The 21,513-nt window shown below is 39.0% G+C and overlaps 1 protein-coding gene and 2 non-coding genes across 4 annotated transcripts in view; all 3 read right to left on the bottom strand.

Annotated features, from left to right (window-relative positions):
• Nucleotides 1-17,598, bottom strand: part of LOC129168193 (protoheme IX farnesyltransferase, mitochondrial) — a 44,360-nt gene extending 26,762 nt beyond the window's left edge. For both annotated transcript variants that reach the window (XM_054753182.1, XM_054753183.1), the window contains exons 1-4: nt 17,491-17,598; nt 15,704-15,840; nt 15,270-15,624; nt 15,077-15,201 (exon numbers count right to left, since the gene is read on the bottom strand). In XM_054753182.1, the coding sequence (XP_054609157.1) occupies nt 15,077-15,201; nt 15,270-15,624; nt 15,704-15,840; nt 17,491-17,521 (648 nt within the window). In that variant the 5' untranslated portion in view covers nt 17,522-17,598. The remainder of the gene's footprint in view (nt 1-15,076; nt 15,202-15,269; nt 15,625-15,703; nt 15,841-17,490) is intronic.
• A 2,581-nt stretch (nt 17,599-20,179) lies between these two features.
• Nucleotides 20,180-20,252, bottom strand: trnak-cuu (transfer RNA lysine (anticodon CUU)). The gene has a single exon. It is a non-coding gene; the product is annotated as a tRNA-Lys (tRNA).
• A 710-nt stretch (nt 20,253-20,962) lies between these two features.
• On the bottom strand, nt 20,963-21,035 carry trnar-ccu (transfer RNA arginine (anticodon CCU)). Its single transcript has one exon. It is a non-coding gene; the product is annotated as a tRNA-Arg (tRNA).
• Nucleotides 21,036-21,513: the final 478 nt, after the last annotated feature.

Below are 21,513 nucleotides of genomic sequence, written 5' to 3'. Positions count from 1 at the left end.
CAGGAGCCAATCACGAGCCATCAGTGCACTCACGACGACCTTGTCAGCCCATTGGAAATTGCAGGAGTCATTATCTATAACAGTATAACAACGTAACAGTCTGACTCACGTTGTTGTCTTACTAAGAATACTTTAACACTGAATTCATCACCCAGCAACTTAACACTCAAAAGGTGTACCTGACAAATATATTAAGATATCCCATATATTTACATAAACTCATAAATATAAGTTTGAAATGAAAAAAACAACTCTTTTAATGTTTTCTCATATGGCATTGAGTCTGTGCGGGCAGTGCAATTACATCAGCCTCCCTCTGGGCTCTGGGTCTTCTGGCTCCCTCAGGTGGACAGAGGCATCATTGCAGCAGCATCCACCATTTTCTACAATGCTTGTCCTCCAATGGACTCCTCTTCTGGCAGTAATGCATTATGGATAGATGTTAACATAGCTGCCGTTTGTTATTTTTAACTCGTATTGGTACTTGTAAGGCATATTTCCTAGGTACCTTTTGAGTGTTAAGATGCTGTGTGATGAGTTTCTTGTTCTTGTAAGATGACACTGTGAGTCAGGCTGTTATATTGAGTAATGACCTCCAGTAATTTACAAAGGGTTGATAAGTTTGTCGTCAGTTTTTTCATACCTCATGATTGGCTCCTGTCAAATAAGGAGCTGCCTAGTCCTCATGGACTACTGAGTGTCAGAAAGATTACATGTTACACTGATGAGACAATAGGAAGTACTGTACACAAACCTGAAGTTAAAAAAAGGAACAAGGAAATCTCCTAATGCTAACATGCGAGTCTATATTATGTCTTATTTTGTCTTATTATGCCTACTATATCAGGGAATAGGAGCGTAAAGGTGACTATAGCGGTGTTATTTCATGTCTAGAGGGCTCTAATAATGTTAAAAAGCATATTTAGAAGACTGTAAACAGGTTCCCTATAAATAAGGAATCCCATTTTTATTCCCCAAAAAATCTATATCGGTCGGGCCCTACTGCTGACTGCCGACGCCACCAGTGAAGCTTGCTAGCTACCACTCATGTGGCAGAAGGAGCAATTGCCATGAATTTGACTTTTCTTTTGACTTGGCTTTATTACACACATGAATATGCCATGGAGTGAGCAAGTGTGCCATAGTGCATTTTTGACTTGATAGATTATTTTCGGTCTTTCTATTCATTTCTATCAAGAAAGTCCCCCATCAGCTGTCCTTCCAGGAAGTTTCTGGGAGTCTAATAACTAATAAATAAATAAATAAATAAAAACAGTGTGGGTTCGATAAAACAGAAGATCATGGCACTGAACATGGTGTGCGTGCGTATGGGAAAAAACGGTTCCAGATAACTGCAATATCAATTTTAAACAAGAAAACTGTGATTCACATTTTTTGCAGAATCGTGCAGCCCTTGCGTAGATCATGAAAAATTTAATAAGAGCATCCTATGAGGGATTCCAACTCCAGGCTACGCATAAACCAATAAAATAAACAAATGGACAAAGCAGCACAAATAAAAACAACCTACTCGTTAAATGGTCACATGATGCTGTGGACTTAACAGTATGCTAATGTGGCTAACGTGATGCCCGCCAACAGCCCGCTGTAGGCATTTATCTCGGGGACGCGGCATTTATATCAGCAAAAAGCATCTGCTTCCCATCTGAGGCTGCGAGATTTGTACAGTTCAAACGGACTGGCACCCCGTGGTTGCCAAAGACAAAAAGGCTTTAAATAAATGAAGCATAAAACAAGGCGGTCTAGTTAAATATTCATACGGAATGAGAAGCACCCATCAAGAAGTCCTCTTTGTCATATCTTGTGAGGCAATTAAAAAACAAAAAGGGACTCTCCCATTTGTTCTCGCAGGCCAAATGAACAGATTGGCAACGAGTGTCAAAAGCGCTCGAGACTGCAGACGTCAAAGATCAACGTGCTCTTTTGTTTTAACGACGCTCGAGGAAAACAAGATCTTAAGCGCGGCATCTGCGCCGAGGAAGTTAAGTCGGCCGTTTGGCAAAAGCTTCACATGTGCTTGACCTTTCAGGAGTTCACGCAAAATGGCCCATAGACAGATAAAACACTTGCCAACAATTCTACTGCGCCCGGCCCATGGAATTCATTTGACAAGCGGCGATACTGTTACCACCCCATCTGTTCGCATTTTCACGCAAATAAATACGGTACAAGCCGAAGGCAGTTTTTCCAAAGGTCAACATTGCAATTGATCATGCTAGAGGGTACCCATCATCCTTCCCGTGTCTTCCATCCCCACGTCCCTGCGGGGAATGGACAACAGTAGGAGCTGCGCCTGTGGGGTCCTGTTACACCTAATCACCCCAAACTACAATGAGAGGAGCCCCGTTCTGGAAAATTGCTGTGGCAGCCTTGACTGTTGAGGCCCACAGATTGTGGCAGAGCACTACCCAGAGTGCTTCTGGTGGACGCCAACCTCAGTCTTTCCAAAAGAATCATGTCAGACAAAAAAGAAAAAAAAAAAAACTTTTGCAGAATCATTTTTGTGACCCTGAATTTAGGATCCAATCTCTGGCAGGGGGGAAAATTCCAGGCTCACGCACGGATCACATTCCGAGTAGCAGCAGTTTGCATAAAAACATGCAGTAAGCAATGGAACTGTAAAGAGCGGTGCTGCATCATAACAATTCCGGAGGACTCATGCACACGTATCAAAGCATTCACTCCATCCAATGTCGCCCCAGCAACACTCTTTTACAGTATACCCCACCCCCAGTCTTTCTCTTAACAATGCTGCTGGTGATGAAAGAAAGCTTTTCACTGGAAATAGTGGCATTATGAAACACAGTTTAATTAAGAGGGATAATATTACAGTAAGGAGAAGCGGTATAGAAAATGGATGGATGGATGGATATTACAGTAAACAACACAGGGCGGGGATAATGTGAGCTGAAACATTGCCCACAACGCACTTTCCTTCCCCTCTACGCCTATTTCCTTAAGATGAACATGCATTGGGATCTCCATCAACAAACAACCAAGTTGAACCGACACAGGGTTATTAACTAGACATTTTTGTTTGTTTTGGGGGTCTTGGGACCCCCAAAAGGAGGGAATTATATCGTAGAACAGGGGTGTCCAAAGTGCCATTTTCAGCCAACAGCCATTTTTTTTATTGGCGGCACATTTGAAAATAAAAATAAATAAATAAACACCAAAATTGGAAAAATCAGCAGTAATTTTACAAGAAGAAAGTCAAAATATTAAAAGAAAAAGTTGTAATCTGTCGGGAAAAAGTTGCAATTTTACGAGAAGGGTTGTACATCATAAATTTCAGTAACATAAAGTTGAAATATTAAAGAAAAAAAGATGTTTTTTTTTTTTAATTCATATAATGAATAGAGTTGTAATTTTGGGAAAATTTGATTGCTGAAAAAGTTGTAATGTGACAAGATGTATATAATGATAGCGGATAAAGTCAAAATATTATATAATTACAAGAGGAAAATGTACAGGAACAAAGTTGAAATACAGTAGTTGGAATAGTTGGATTTAAAAAAAAAAAACAGCAGACATGGAAAAACAGCTGTAATTTTATGATAATTTTTAATATTATGATAAACAAGCAAAACAGCAAATACAGTTATCATTTTTGGGAAATTAGATTGCCGGAAAAGTTATGTTACAAGAATAAAGTCAAAATATTGTGGGAATGAAGTTGTAATTACGGAAAGACAGTTGAAATAGAAAAATCAGCTGTAATTTTAAAAGAATAAAGTCAAAACATTAAGAGAAAAAAAGTTGTATTCCAATGACGAAAACGTTGATATAAGGAAGAATAATGTCATTTTAGTAAGTAGTTGGAAATATTAACGAAAAAATAGGTTATCTTTATAAAAGTTCTAATATTATGCGAAGCAAAAAAAATAAAAAAAAGTTATCATTTTTGGAAAATCAGATGGGAGAAAAAGTCAATTATGGGAATAAAGTCATACTATTACAAGAAGAAAGGTTATGAAGATTAAGAAGAAAGCAGAAATATTTGTACAATTAAAAAATAACAGCAAAAATTGGAAAAAACAGCAAAGAGCCAAGCTGGTAGGCTTTTTCACTTATATGGCAAAGCTGAGATGCTGTCATGCTTAAATGTTTCAGGTCATCAATCTAATTTGAATACTAGTCAATGACAACACAACTGAACACAAAATGCAATTTTTAAATGAAACTTTAAGGGAGAAAAAAAATCCAACCTCCATGGCCCTGTATGAAAAAGAGCTAAACCACTGTTGAACAAAAAGAACATTAAGGCTTGTCTCAATTTTACCAAAAAACATCTTGATGATCCCCAAGACCTTTGGGAAAATACTCTATGGCCTGACAAGGCAAAAGTTTAACTTTTTGGAAGGTGTGTGTCTCATTACATCTGGCGTAAAAGTAACGCCGCATTTCAGAAAAAGAACATCATAGCAACAGTAAAATATGGTGGTGGTAGTGTGATGGTCTGGGGCTGTTTTGCTGCTTCAGGACCTGGAAGACTTGCTGTTATAAATGGAAGCATGAATTCTGCTGAAGGAGAATGTCCGGCCATTTGTTGGTGACCTCAAGCTGAAACCAACTTAGGTTCTGCAGCAGGACAATGATCCAAAACACACCAGCAAGTCCACCTCTGAATGGCTGAAGAAAAACAAAATGAAGACTTTGGAGTGGCCCTAGTCAAAGTCCTGACCTGAATCCTATTGAGATGCTGTGGCATGACCTTAAAAAGGCGCTTCATGCTGGAAAAGCCTCCAATGTGGCTGAATGACAACAATTCTGCAAAGATGAGTGGGCCAAAATTCCTCCACAGCTCTGGAAGAGACTCATTGCAAGTTATCGGAAACGCTTGACTGCAGTTGTTGCTGCTAAGGGTGACCCAACCAGTTATTAGGTTTAGGGGGCAATCACTTTTTCACACCACTGTATATGGCATCTGAGCATATTTACAAAATACCGAAGTAGCAAAGTTTCAGCCTTTCATTTTTCACTATGTGGCCCTCGCTGGAAAGAGTGTGGACACCCCTGTCGTAAAATGAATCTTTCTGTGACCTCCAACTGCATTAAAGTAGGGGCCAAGTGAACCTTAGGTTGTTTAACTGTTGTTCTTTCACAACATGTTTAGCTACAGACCAAGAGCCCCATTCCCGTAGATGGAAGGATCTCCAGATAAGAAGCGACTTCTGGTCATCTGTTATGGTTTGGAACTCTAACTGCTGTTGAATAAATGAGTGGAGCCCCTTCTCCATCAAACTGCAGCTATGTCGTTTCTCAATACTCCACGACAACGTTTGATGGGTACAGTAATGACTGCCTGCTGACCAAGATGCACACAGAAGACAAGCAGGAGGGTAAATAATGCATGCCTGAACAGGACATAGTTTAGAGTGGTAGGAGGAGAAGGGTTAGGGGCTTGTGGGGGCTCGCTCGTGCGTGCCAGCCTCAGACGTCTCACGACGGGAGGCACGCAGACACAAAAGAAAACTCTCTGCGGCAAAAACGGAAACGACACGAGACCGGCTCGCTTGAACGCACACCAAAACAAACATGCCGACGCGGGGGTAAGATTACGCCGTGGCTGCTGTCAAAAGCGCCCAGCCTGCGCCTATTTTGACAATAAAAAGGCCACACGGGGGTCTTGTTTACACAGCGGGGGTACCCTCACGCATCCCCTGGGTCTTTCAGGCACGGGCTGAGACTCTGGTCCAACTCAATTATCCAATTAGCTGAAGTGGTGGCCGGACTGCAGGGTCATGACGGCTACAACACCTGCAAGGGGCCGTGCGTCTTGGTGTGGGGCCCCCTGGTGCTGCGCCACACCAGACCTGTGCCACACCAGACCTGCAAGATTCTTTCCGCCTGGGAACAGAGAAGCTCTGTGCTGGAAGTTTTTGTTCAAATCAAGGTACTTTTGCCGAGTGCATTAAAGGAAAGGTGCACTTTTTTTTAAATTTTATTTTGCCCATCATCCACAATCCTTATGTGAAACATGAATACACGTATTTCTCTTACTGTGCGTTCTAAAGATATAAAAACAGTAATGCATGTAATGGGACACCTATTTCAACTATGAAGGCCTAAAAAACCTCCAACAAGGTTTTATGGTTTTATATCCACGCTGTGAGCATGCAGTAATGGGTACATTCATGATAACATGTAATACTTACAATATTTTGCCCTATTTTGATAGAATGAGGGCGCTAACAATGCACGTAATGGGACACACCGATTTCCAACTATAACACCCTCTAAAAAAGCTCCAACAAGGTGTTATGGTTTTATATCCATGCTGTGAGCATGCAGTAACAGGTACATTCATGATAACATGTAATGCTTACAGTATTTCGCCCTATTTTGATCATTTTAGACATTGACAGAACTTCTTTCCTGAGCGCATTGGTTTCACCATCAACAACCGCAGCTTAGTGTCTGTTCGCTACTACTAATCATGGCAGACTTCGTGAGAGCTGCCACTGACAACTACTTTTGGACAAATGAGGATCCAGAACGTTGGCTTTTTGAGCCTGAATATACGCTACAGGTTTTAGAAGCTGAGCCCGCAAGAAGCAAACGGGATAGGCAGGCAAGAGAGTCAGGGCTGGCATGGCTAGGTGGTGTAGTAAATGTGGAGCTTGCCAAGCCATGCCAACAGAAATGGAGTGTTTCCATGGATGGAAAGGCTTGGTGTTTATGGCGAGGAGGACAATGCTCCAGGAGACTGCATCGCAACAAAGGAAGAATTGTTGGTGCTAACCAATCCTGCAGTGCAACTTTTTTTCCACCTAACGAAAATCAACTGGAAAAGACGCCCTAGGCCAGCTCGACCAGGCGGACAACGGTCCATGGAGTAGGTCACCATGATATCGATTGTGATACATGGAGCACATTGTGCTTCATATCACAGCATAGCACATTTGGAGTGGGCCCGTTATCTAGTAGTGGCGTGAGGCGCTGTGTCACTATGCAGAAAAAATTGTTCTTTGGTGTTAGCTGCAACAATAACAATGTCGGTGTAGCTTGGTTTATATACATGTCATTCATGTAAATGCAACATTGATTTTGGGAGGGTTTTTTTAGGGCTTTATAGTCGAAATAGGTGTGCCCAGTTACATACATTGTTAGCGCCTTCATGCTAGCTATTTTTCTTTCTTTAGAATGCACAGAAAAGGGAAAGCCGTGTGTTCATGTCTGAAATAAGGATTGTGGATGATGGGCAATAAAACCAAAAAACCCACTACCAACCAGAGACAGAACCCCACTCAAGTTTTATGGTATCTTCTCAAGGGACAATGCTTCCTAAATTAAAACACCCCACCCCACACATGTCCAAACTGCAATAATCACAGTGGAAGTCAAGTTTCCCCTCAATGACCCACAGCTCCCCCCGTGCTGCTAGCACTCATGCAGCTCAGACCATGATGTCATACCACCACCGTCCTTGACTGGAGGCAAGACACAATTATCTTGCTACTCACTTGTGTTGCCAGCTATTGAGACTAGTTTTCAACTGGTGGGTTGCAGATCCATGCTGAGTGAGACAGTGAGTCACAAATTACATTAAAATAATGAATAATATATAGTAAGTCTGACATGTCTGACTTGTTTTGGGTTTTTTTTTTAGGTAAAATTGAGCAATATTTTAGTCATCTTCCTTTTTTGTACTGTATGTATTCATTGCACAGTTATAAGTGAAATATCTGATTTTGCGGTGTTAGAAGTTGTCATGTTCTTCCTCTTTTACTTGACAAAACGCATTCATAAATTCCTATAAAATGTGCTCGACATGCAGTTATGCGTATTAATCTTTCAAAAAATGAAATAGGTGATTTGAAAACAAAAAAACTAATACAAGAATAAAAAATGTAGAAATAAATTAATTAAAATTTAAAACAAATTACTTTAAAGAAAAGTATGAACAATATAAATAAAATAAATTAATGAATAAAGAAATAAATTAAAAACAATTTTAAAAACAAATGACAAGTCAAAGTAATAAAAGTATAAAAATATAAATACAATACATACATGAAGAAATAAATTAATAAAAACTATTGTAAAATCAAATAAAAGTATAGAAAATATTTAAATAAATGGATGAATGAAGAAATAAATTAATAAAAAAAAATATAAATGACTTAAAAGTATACAAATATAAAATAAATTAATAAAAATAATTTAAAAAGACAAATAAAAGTATAAAAATAAAACTAAAATAAATAAATGGATGAATGTAGAAATAAATTAATAAAAATAATTGAAAAAACAAATGACCTAAAAGTATAAAAAATATAAATAAATGAAGAAAGAAATTAATTTTAAAAAATAATAAAAAATCAAATACAAGTATAAAAAATATTAATAAAAGAAATAAATGGCTTAATTAAGAAATAAATTAATAAAAATTAGGGATGTCCGATAATATCGGTATCATGTTGTTGTTCCCGTAATGAAAGCCGATATGGCCCTTTACGTGCCACAAGCAACATTGCTGTCGCCATAACAGTCAACACGCAGCATATACTTCAGCCGATGTTTTGGTTAACCGTGTTCGAGGTGGCAGGACGTGGTGAGTTGTCAAAACACTGCTAATGGTGAGCAGGGTAGCTCATAGACATATATATACATGTATACTGTGTGTAGACGCCGCATCGAGCGCTGAGCCGCATGTCAACGTCGCTGCCATACTGGATATGGCGAAGAAGATGCCTCATTCATGTGCTGCTAACCAAAACCCAGGGAATAACATTTCACAGGTAAGACTCAACAATTACCTGTGATAGTATCTGGCCCATAGACTGCATGATTTGGTCATTATAACATCGTTTTGAGAGCATAATTAAAAACACTGTACTCCCATGCACAATTCATTCATTCATGTGTCTATGGCAGCCATCACCAAATGGCAGACCTCGATCCAGATCCGGACCCACAATGTATTGTTGCAGCTTTTCTGTTAAAGAGACACTTATTCAAATGTTACTTCTTTTTTTTCCCCCCAGATAAACCGGTGCAGTTTTATTTAACTTAAAAAAGGCTCTTATGTTCATTCATTGTATGTACCATCAAACTTTGTATTATTTATGTGAAATTTGGTCCGGTTTTCTTTTAAATTTAGGTCAAAATAATTGTGTTGTGGGGCAGTGTTTCTCAATTACTTTCTGTCATGAAAAAACGCGGAAATGGCGGCAGGCAGACGCGGTTTGCTGACGCAAGATGTTGTTTACAGCCGCGTCGACAAGCTAATTGCTGATGCTGTATGCATTAGTTTCACAACAGATGTGTGTTATTTCCATGGCAGGAGTTATGTGGTGTTTCACATATCGGTATCAGTTGATATCAAAGTTGGAAATTGAGAGTTGGACAATATCAGCATATCGGATATTGGCAAAAAGGACAATATCGGACATCCTTAATAAAAATAATCCAAAAATACAAGTGTCTCAAATAAAAGTATAAATAATTAATAAATTGATGAATGTAGAAATAAATTAATAAAAATATTTTTTTAAAAACAAATGGCTTAAATAAAAAGTATAAAAAATATAAATAAAATAAATGGATGAATGAATGAAAAAATAAATGAATAAAAATCATTTTAAAAAACACATGACAAATAAAAGTATAAAAATATCCCTAAAATAAATAAATGGATGAAGAAATTAATACAAAATAATATAAACAAAACAAATGACTTAAAAGTACAGAAATATCAATCAAATAAATAAACGAATGAATGAAGAACTTAATAAAAATCATTTTCAAAATTACTTAAGTAAAAGTAGAAAAAAATAAAATAAAATTTGGTCGTGACTTAATGAGCATTGGAAGGCTGTGTGTTGGCTCATGTAATGCAACGCAAGCTGTACACTGACTACTCTAAAGTGAATCCCAAGTTTTAGCATATGCAGACTAACACAACAGCCTAAGGGGTTCGCAAAGGGGCTTAGCTTGAACAGGACGCTCTAGTAATTACAGACTTGCGTGGCGAGACGCGTCATCTCTGGCACGCAGGACTCTGATGACAGCATTTTTGCTGCCGCCTGCGTGCACCCGTCTGTCAGACTGGGAGAACGACGTTAAAAGAAGAAAAGCGCAACAATTTCTTACAGGTTACTTCCTGCTGGGACGGCAGGGCGGCCACCGTCCTTGACAGCTCTATTGAACGTCTTTTTTTTTTTAATCTTGATTCTCTCTTCCTGGAGGTGTAATTAGTCATGTCTGCACACTCTTCAAGCACTGAGAATTAAAAGATTAGGGTGGGGCGGCAGAAGCCATGGGAGGGAATCTCAACTACCGTCTCTCCTGCCTTTGATTTTTATTGTTGGGGGGGGGGTGTTGCAGACAACTTGTAGCTTTGATGGCGACGAGGCACGTTTGTAATTGATGTGAGGACGTGAAGTTGAGCGGGATGAAAGAAAAGAGGGGTTTTTTGTCTCGACTTTATTGAGAAGTGTGGCACTTTTGAGGTGATTATCTACGACACATGACAACATCTGTGTCGGTGTATGTGCGTGTGCGTGTGTGATTACACTGCATGTTTCCAGGCAACACAGCACCACAACTACTGCTATATCATATATCAGAGATACATTTGGTTTATTTTTTTTAAGATTTGGTGCAACCAGCTCTCATACGTTACATTACAACAGGGGTGTCCAAAGTGTGGCCTGGGGGCATGTTGTGGCCTGTGGCTATTTTTTCTTCCATTGGCCCGTGGCACAATCTAAAAATATTATTTAACAAGGAAACTATGGAAAAAAAACAACAAAATGGAAAAATATGCAGTAGCTCGACAAGAATAAAGTCAGAAAAAAGTTGTAATCTAACAAGAGAAAGTCTAATTTTACAAAAATAATGTTGTAATATGAGGAATTTTGCCAGCATAAAGTTGAAATATAAACAGAAAAGATGCTTTTTTTTAAGTCGTAATATTACAAAAAAGAAAAGAACAAATAAAGTTGCAACTTTTGGGGAAATTAGATTGCTGAAAAAGCAGCAGAAATGGGAGAAACAACTGAAATCTTACGAGAATCATCAAAATATTATGTCGTATTCTAGCCAGAAAAAAGTTGCAATTTTGCAAGAATAAACTCATAACATTATGATGAAAAATAATGTTTAGTTGTGAAGAAAAATACGATACATGAAAAAATACGATACTTTTTAAAAGTTGTAATATAATGAGAAACAAAAAGTTGTAATTTTAGAAAATTAGTTGGGGAAATAGAATACTGTGGAAATAAAGTCATATTAGTATGAAAAGAAAAATTTAGAAGAAAGTTGACATATTTGGAAAATTGCAACAGCAACAATAAAAGAGCAAAGACTGAAGGAGTCCCTCGTTTATGGTGGTTAACTGGTTCCAGACTCCACCACGATAGGTGAATTTCCACACAGTAGGATTCAATATTAATAAACAAAATATTTTGTAGACAGATCATAGAAAACCTGTTACTGACTTTGTAAATATGGGTTTTAACTTTTAACATTATTAGAGCCCTGTAGTCATGAAATAACACCCCTAGAGTCACCTTTACACTCCTATTATTCTTTGTTTACACCACAGGCTATGGGATCACTGCAGGGACATAACAGACGGCTGCCGAGAGGGGAAGGGCAAAGAAGCCAAAAATGTACCACTTTCACCATGAAAGAACCATGAAACAGCCGAAACAGCCATCATTTGAAAGCCGTGATATAGTGAGGGAGCGATATTCAAACTGCAATATAGCAAGGGACAACTCTAACAGGCTTTTTTACCTATATCACAGAGCTGAGAGGTATTTTTTTCTTAAAATATACTGTATACTGTATAACTTCTTTACATATTTGATTTTTCACCATGTGGACCTGGCTGGAAAAAGGTTTGGACACCCCTGCACTCCAATAACAGCTCATATGCACCTGGTCTGCCTGGGAATAAGAACACGTAGCCGTAATGTTGCCGGCTTAGCGATTAAGGGACTCAAATAAGCAAGTAGCAACAAATGTAGCAACTTTTTCTGCTCTTATTGGACCCCTTGGGAGATAAATTGCAGTCCCACACCAAGAAAAAAGCCAATCTTTGAAAAGGCAGGCCTGACTGAGAGGAGAAGTTCAGGTCCAAAGGTAGGCTTGGATTGAAGATGGGTGGGTGGTTTTGGGCACGACCTGCCATGTAATAAAAGCCAGTGACAAATTAGAGGCCCCGAAAGACACGACTCAGCCGAGTTGACTCCAGTGCTGAGGGCGAGGTCACTCATTACGCAAACATTCTCAAGTGGCGGCGCAGATTCCGACGTACAGTGTCAACACTTCATTGTTGGCGTTGTGAGCCTGTGCGGACGCCAGCTCTCTTTTGTTTAGAGCTGTAAAAAAGCTTTCAGCCAGGCAATAATGACAGCTTTCTCGGTAGGATGGTAGGAGAAGAGAGGAATGCAGAGCGGACAGGAAGCTGTTCGTCCATACAAGCACAAGCCCAGAGAAGACGACTGGGACGACCAGGAAGGACACTGCAAACTTTTCAAGACCAATCACTCCTGAGGTTGAGCAATTCGGAACCATGCAAATTCCTGACTTGAGCGCACCCTGATATAAGCCGCACTCACCAAATAAAAAAAAAAAAAAAATGGACATTTACACTCCTGATCAAAATGTTAAGAGCAGTTGAAAAATGGTAAGAATGCACTTTTTGCCCTGTTAGACCTTAAGGAGGTTCTACGTCGAGGTTCAAAATGCAAAAAGAAGAAATGGGAGCGAGACAAAAAAAAATGTTTAAAGTAAGCAATTTATTGCAAACAAGCATTAAAGTGAAATTTAAAATTTTCCAAATATTTAAACTTTACTCTTAAATAATCTTTGTTAAATCCCCTTTCCTAATATTTTGACTTTATTCCGACTGAATTTTACAAAAACTCAAATTTATTTAGTTTTTTTTTGCTGTTGTTGTTTCTCATAATATTAAATATCGTATTTTTGCTTTAATATTTCAAATCTACACTACCAAAATGACATTTATTTTTCCTCATAATATTATAACTTTTTCTTGTAAAATTGCAACTTTTTTCTTGTTAGAACAACTTTTTTCTCGTAATATTTTGACTTTATTCTTGGGAAATTATAGCAGTGTTTTTCCGTTTCTGCTGTTTATAATTTCCAACACCGATGTCATCTTACAAAAGAATGCTAAAATCATCACACAGCAACTCAACACTCAAAAGGCATACCCAATTAATAAACATACATGTACTAATACGAGTTTAAAATGAGTTTTCCCAGAATGTGTTGCGTCTGAGCAAAGCATTTCATTAGAGGACAAGCAGCATAGAAAACTGAAAGATGGCACGGCAATGCTGCCTCTGTCCATCAGAGGGAGCCAGAGGAGCCCGGAGCCCAGACGTAGGCTGACGTCATCGCAACAGCCCAATGAATGCAATTTCCTGAGATTTCCAATGGGTTGACAAGCTCGCTGTGAATGCACTGATAGCTCTTGATTGGCTCCTGCCAAAGAAAGAGCTAGTAATTAAACAAGTAGTAGTAGTTCTGAAGTACAGGAGCTGTCACGAGATTAGAACTAAATTAGCCGCACCGCTGTATAAGCCGCAGGGTTCAAAGTTTAAGAAAAAAGGTAGCGGTTCATACACCGGAATTTAAGGTATTTCAACTTTCGTCTTGTAAATTTTCTTCTCGGAAATCATATTTTCACTTTATTCTTGTAACATCATAACTTTTCCCCCAACCTAATTTTCAAAAAGTTACAATTTTGTTTGTATCGTTTCTCATAATTTTACACGTAAAAAAAAACTTTATGCTACTAAAATTCCTCATATTTGGCACTCATAATTCCTCATAATAATATGAGTTTTGTACGAAGTATGTATATTCATTAAACAAAGATAAAGGGTAGGACAAGATCAGCATTTTACTTCTTCCTACTCCTTTTTGGACAGGTAAAATTGATTTATTATGGTATACTGAAATTTGCTCTTGTTTTATTGGGGGGGCTTTTGGTCTTCTTTTTTTTGGCACGTTACTGTTTATTTGACAGTTGTCTCATTTTTGTTTTAATGATATTTTATTTTTGGAAATGTACAAAATAAAATCAACTCATAATATTATTACGTTAATGCTTGTGACGTATTCTCGACCTTCTGTCATTATAATACAACTGTGCTCTCTTAATATTTTGATATTATTTTTGTAAAATTATTGCAGATTTTTCTGCTTTTAACTGTCTTGTTAATGATATTTCAAGAATGTGCCACGGGTCAGTAAGAAAAAAAACTGTCGCAGGCCACACTTTGGACACCTCTGTAATAGATATTAAATGTTTACACGTGCATGACATTAAATAAAGTTACAATATTACTTCAAAGATTCCCTTTTCAGTAAAAAAAAAAAAAAGGTTTCATGATGGCCGCAGTTTGACCCAGGAACTGATTATTTCTGTTTCCATTATTTTCTGTGGAAAAAAGGTTTGAAAAGGATGGCATTTGACCTGAGACGGGCCACCGTGGGCTCATTTCAACAAACTTTATAAACTATGCAAGACCTTAATGGCGTTTCAGATGTAAAAAGTGTTGAGGCAGGCACCGTGTGACACTTCTATGATCTCATTCCTGGGATGTAGGCCTTTCACGATAATTGATAAACCGCACCACCTCGGAAGAAAGTGCCATGCCAGCCAGGCTTTGAGCTTCACAAGTCTGCCACCCCATGTTCCCCCTGCGTCTATGTTTTCCTGGGAAGCAAACCTCCTGCAGCAGGAACTCAGGCACGTCAGCCAGATAAGAGGGACGCGGTTTGTTTGGCCCTCCCATACCCTTGTTTCGCACAGACAATGTCCTGGATTTTAAGTAATTCCTGACTGTCATACACCAGCAGAGTCGATGGTAAAACAAAAGTTAAACCAATCACAGTCGGCTGAGGGAAGCGGCAAACCAGACACACCGGCTCATTATACCATACAATTAATGAAAGAAACGGTCTGAAAAGTGCCGATAATATTGATTATCGACGATAATTTGTAGCACAATTATCGACCAGCAAAATTTGTTATTGTGACAGGCCGACTGGGATGGCTTACCTGGTTTATGGTATTGGCTGCACTGGAGGCGAGACCCGTTCCCAAGGACGACACCAAAAAGATGACGGGGTCAAAGGGCACCGGGGCCATTGCATAACCAGCAGCGGCAGTCATAACCACGAGCGCTGAAATGGACAAACAAATAAGACGATACGAACGCCTCAAGCACAATTACATCATCTGTACTTCTTACCTGTGAGTTTTATTTTGGCGAGTCGGGCGTAGACGTCCGGCAGGTCGGCCACATCAACCTTCAGCCGCTTCCACTGCCGGTCCAGACGGGCGTCTCGTGCTTCGTCCGTCTCCACATGCACGTGGGGCCTCTCATGCGAGGTCGTCGTCGTCGTCGTCGTCACAGTCTTCACGCCAGACGTTTCCCGAGCGTCTCTGTCTTCCGCAGCCGACGAGGTGGATGCTCCCTCTGAGACCACGGACTCAATAGCGGGAACTCTCCGGACCCGCCTTTCCGCAGCGGTGTCGCTCTCGTCCACGGGAGCCTGCTTGGGGGCGGCACGTTGGTGAAGCTCGCCGATGCTTTTGGCCACGTACTGTGAGGGAAACAAACCACACCGTGTCTCCATGGCCGAATGGAGCAAGAAAAGGTGAGCTCAAGAACCGTGGAGGTACCTGGCGTTTCAGGAAGGTGAGATGCTGATAGGTCAGCCAGGCTGATGGATCTCTTCTGTGGTGCTGGAGGAGGCATCGTGGACCACAGCCTACCACAGCCTTCAATCCTTTTTCTTTTATGCTTACACCAAACAAACCTAAAAGAAAACCCATGCAGGATCTTATGTCTAGCAGTATTTTTGCCCCTCATATGTATATTGCCATTACTGGCATGTTGTTTCTTCCTTTGCAAGTAAAAACTAAACTCACCCAAAGCTAACTCACTCCATGAACTTTTCATTCACAGATTATTCAACGAGAATCACACCAAAATACATCCATGACCCAAAAACACAACATGATAGACCAGGGGCGTCTGAAGTGCGGCACATTCTAAAGATATAATTTAAGAAGAAAACTAAAAATAAAAAAAAAAATTCAAAAGGAGGAAAAAAATAGTAAAATCATCAGTAATTTTACAAGAATAAAGTCAAAATAAAAGAAAAATGATTGATGAAAAAGTTTCTAAAAAAGTAAAAGTCAAAATACTATGGGAATGCAGTCATAATTACAAGAAAAAATTAAAATAGTTCGAAAATAAATTCAAACAAAACACCGGAAATAAAGAAAAGCCGCTGGAATTTTAAAAGAATAAAATCAAAATATTAAGAGATAAAAAAGTCATATTGTAATGATAAAAAAGTGGCAATTTTATGAGAATAAACTCGTAATTTTAGTAGTGGAGAGATTAAATATTTATTTAACAAAACACTTTTTTCAAAGTTTTAACATTAAGAGATGCAAACAAAACAGATTTGTAATTTTTATAAAATAAGGTTGCCAAAAAAGTTTTGGTTTGAAAAATATCTTCAATATCTTTGAATATTACTTTGTGGGACAATAAACATTTGAAAATGCAACTGCATTTTTTTGTGACTCAGTTAAATAAAAACATATTTGTTTGTCCAGTCCAGTTTTTTCACTGTAATTTTATTCATATGAATGTTAAAATCTCGTTTCCTTCCAGTGGACCCAATCGTGTGAGTTGGGTGTCACGTGACACCCCTAATTGTAATAATAAACACAATAAATAATAAAACGAGAAACTACAAAAACTAAATAAAGTTGTAAATTTGGGACAATTAGTTGGGGAAAAGTTATAATATCATGGGATGGGAATAAAGTCATAATAACACTAAAAGAAAATTTACGAAGATTATTGAACAAAAAAGGTAAAATATTTGGACACTTACAAATACAACAGCAAAAATGGGACTAAAAAGAGCAGTTTATATCAATAAAGGTATTTTCCACCCAGATGACAAAGCTGAGATGCGCTTTTTCATATATAACATATAGAACTTCCTAGCATATTAACAAAATATCAAAGTGGCTAAGTTGCATCCTTTCATTTTTCACTATGTGGACCTCGCTGGGAAAAAGTTTGGACACCCCTGATACTGATAAACAAACATAACGGAATGCTTTGGAAATGTCTGCTTGACAACAGTCACCTAGCATAGCAGCTTCTATGATTCCACCACATCGATGCAAATGTTAGCATATGGAGCAAAAACTGTGTCACTGTAACACATTAGCGTGCATTTCTTCAGTTTCTGTAGAAGTGCATGAAGTCCAGCAGCTAACAGCTAAGGAGACAAGCTTCATTTACTGACACGCAAAGGCTAAAACTAGCTTGCTAGGCTGGCTAGCACCCTCGCACTACACATATTGTTCTTTATCTGACTACGTGTTTAAAATGACAACAGCACAGTTGCAGCACAACCCGCGTTTTTTAGCTGGATTACCTGTGAGTCGGCTGCATTGCGTTTTATACATGTTCTTAGCGCGAAAGCCGGCTCTTTCTCCGACCTCCTTCACATGCAGCGAGTCGCCATTTTGACCTCACGTTGTGTGGGGCGACAAGAACTTCCGGGGGCACAAGACGTCACGTGACAAACTGTAGACGACATAAAATATCTTTACAAAAATACATGCACATTGTAAAAATGCATAAAATGAAACACAAATATTACTAAGAAATAATAATTACGAAAAATAATTATTTAAGAATAGAATAGTAATGATAAGTAATATTTCATTTTAATTTTATCTAGAATTATGCCATGCAAAACTACTAGGTACATTCTGTTGTCATTTCCTCTGTTTTTGTTCAATAATGCTTTCATTTGTTTCCTTTTTTGTTTTTAACCAATAAACTTGACTGAAATGAAGACTGCCTTAATCTTAGGATTTCTCGTCTTGTCCTTGTATGTCCTCAGACTAGTCGCCCTCAGTAGGTGAATTGTGCAACATTCATTCCTCAGTGTTGCAAACAATCACATTGACGGCAATACAAATAGCCTCCACACTAAACGTCCTCATCCTAGCTCCTCCCTTGCGATTAGCTTCATCCATCATCGGGATGAATGGCAACAATGCACACAAGGCCATGTTGTTCCAAACACATCAGCACTTTGATTACATCATGCAGGATTATTACTCTGCTGCACACCCCGTTATTTATTTATCACCGTGATACAATGTCAGTGTTTTATGCTGAAATATTCTTTGACGCAACTCTTCAGTGAGCCTAACTAACTAATAAATACATCCATTCATGAACACGCTGCCACGGAATAATATTTGTTTATTGCATCAAGGAATAGTTCATCCCCTGCCAGCTCCCTGGGAAGGAACTCCAGGAAAAAGCTATGGCCTTAGAATCTGGCCCGGCTGCTAATTAGCACTGACCAAATCATCTGGTGTCAGATGTAGTGTTGAGAAATGCGGACTCGAGTTCCTCTGACGTAAAGTAGAGGCTGAACTGAGGTCTTACTTTTAGGAAATGAACCAACGTTTCTGGTAAACCATGCCTCTAAATTTCTCATAATAATACAACATTATTCTTGTAAAATTACGACTTTCTCTCATTAGATTACAACTTTTTTCCTCTTAATATTTGGACTTTATTCTTGCTAAATTACTACAGATTTTTCCATTTTTGCTGTTTTATGTTTTTTTTAGTTTCATGTTAAATTATACTTTTAGAATATGTTGCGGGCCAATAAAAAACAGCCACGGGCGGCACTTTGGACACGCCAGTCTAAGAATAAACTTGAGGTATATTTTTTTGGTGTTTTTTTTGTAGCAAATACACATTTGTACTTTTGAAATTGAAACTGAAATCCTAACAATTTGGAGTTCCATGATGAGGTTTCACTATATGATTATATCATAATGACTTTTGTGTGCTGGTCCGCCAAAGTCCGGAAGGTCCACGTGAATAGACAATGGTGCAGGGGTGGTCCAAAGTGTGGCCGGGGGGACATTTGCAGCCCACGGCAGCAAAGTACGGTCCAGTTGCGATCGATTGAATGCCCTGAGAACACAAGGGCCTGGTTTGAATGAATATTCACAGGTAACAACAAAAGAAACATTTGCAGTAATTTTTGAAAAATAAAATCAAAAAGTTGAAATAGTAAAGAAAAAACACAATTAAAAAAAAATCAAATAAAATAAAATTGTCATTTTTAGGTTGTCGAAAAAGTTATAATGTTACAAAAATAAAGTCACAATATTATGGGCATATAGTCATAATTACAAGAAGAAAATTTACAAGAGGAAAGTTCAAATTGTTGGAAAATGAAAATTTAAAAAAACAGCAGAAATGGAAAAAAAACAGCTGTAATTTTACGAGAATAAAGTTGTCATATTATGAGGAAAAATAATGTCATTTTAGTAACGTAGAGTTGAATTATTAAAGAAAAAATATGATAGTTTTATAGTTGTAATATTATGGAAAACAGAATAAAGTTGTAGTTTTTGTAAAATTTGTGGTGGAAAAAGTTATAATATTATGGGAATAAAGTAATAATATTACAAAAAGAAAATTTGTGAAGATTATAAAATATTTGGAAAATAATAATAATAATAATAATAAATTACAGTATACAAAATATAAAAGTGGCAAAGTTGCCCCCCCCCCCAACAATAGTGTATTACTGTATTGTATAGAAGACAAGAGAAAAGCAAACAGACCTTTACTGTGTTTTGTCCATAAGCTGGACTTGACTTGACAAATGAGCAACATTGAGTGCAATGGCTCCTTAACAATGGAAACGTTTGTGAGGTCACTTTCACCCCAGGAGGCCTTTCATGAGACCTTTGCATTTATTCAACCTCTGGTGGTGGTCCCGGCAAGACGCCCCATTTTACCGCCGGCCACTTTCACTGCTTCTTGGAAAAGAAGAAAAAAAGATGAAATGGCCGTAAACATCCGCATGAGAAAGACACAATAGAAGGAAGGACTTGAATAGTACGGTTGAGGACATGTGGTTTGTCACCACACCACAGGCTGACAGACGGATCCATAGGTGGCACACAGATGAACCATTGTCTTCAAAAGACAACTAATGATGGCAGCACTTTCAGCAAACCACATGTTTTTGACTGTTTTGCTGGGTTAGGTGACCATTTACTAATCAAAAAGTACAACACCCAACATGGGGCTCGAACCCACGACCCTGAGATTAAGAGTCTCATGCTCTACCGACTGAGCTAGCCGGGCTGAGTTCAAAAGGAGTCATCATCTCCTTTTTTGTTTTTTCTCAGGGTCTGATCCTTTCATACTACGCAGGGGGGGAAACACTCAGTACCTATAATGAGACACATCCCCCCACTCCCAATGTGCCATGAAAAGGGAACGCCAATAAAATGGCCTCATGGAATAACAGCAGCGTCCACGTCTGTCATCGCCCCATTTAGTCTGTCCTGATTTACAAGCGCTGTCCCACAGGCTGCAGTGCCATCTCTAATCCCGCCGGGATGACTGTCGGAATGGCAGCCGAGTCGGACTCTCTGAGCTAACTAGCGGGAAACAGACAGCCACAACCCCGTCCCCCCACCCCCAAACAGAAACAGATGCACAGGCGGTGTCTTGTTTGTAATTGATTTTCAAGGGCAACAGTTTGTTGTCATAGCTTGTCTAACGAGCTTCTGGCTGGCGCCCTGTTGCTCATCAAACACAGGGTGTCTGATGGCGTTTACGTGCACCACCAACCAGCTTCTCCTTCAACAACAGATCCGTCTTCAGTGAATCCAAAGATACATTCTTTGAGGTGAAGGCAGTTGCTTCTTATACAAATCCTTCTCCTTCCAGCAGCAAATTTGTTCTCCTATGATCACAACACTCCAAATACTGTCGGTTGAGGATGAAACCAACCAGTTGATTCAGGGTGATACAGGTCAGAACAGTATCACTTGATGAGGAAAACACAACACCCCAGATGGGACTCGAACCCACAATCCCTGGCTTAGGAGGCCAGTGCCTTATCCATTAGGCCACTGGGGCACATTCACATGTGTGGAGGAAAGCTATGGACAACAGCCTTTGTGGTATTTTGGGCCCCTGAAGCAACCTCTGGAGAAGCACACTTGTCCCCCTCAGCTGCCGGGGCTGACGCCAACCCTCTTTCAGTGAACATCAGGTATTCTCAGGCCTGACGTTCACCAGTGTTTATGTGAGATCACCAGTATCTCTGCCGGCCTCCGAAACTAAGCTTCTAATTGGTCACGGCTCATCAATCACACAGGGCAGCCCCGAGGTCTCATCCAAACATGGAAGACAAATGGGACTCGTGGAATGGACTCCCAAAGGCCTAAAAGTCAGCTTTGAGAAGGGAAGAAGGGGCCATTTTTTTGTGAGAACCACAGTCGGTCCAGGTTAATGTACTATATGTGTACCAATTGTATTTCTTGAAACCCCAGCTCAGTCGGTTTGACATTTATTCTAAATCCATTTCCCAGAAGTCTATTCCGACGGGATCAGA

The sequence above is a fragment of the Dunckerocampus dactyliophorus genome, chromosome 15 (assembly GCF_027744805.1).
Source record: "Dunckerocampus dactyliophorus isolate RoL2022-P2 chromosome 15, RoL_Ddac_1.1, whole genome shotgun sequence".
NCBI lineage: Eukaryota > Metazoa > Chordata > Actinopteri > Syngnathiformes > Syngnathidae > Dunckerocampus > Dunckerocampus dactyliophorus.
The sequence above is the reverse complement of the archived record's forward strand: the minus strand, read 5'-3'. Positions and strand labels throughout refer to the sequence as shown.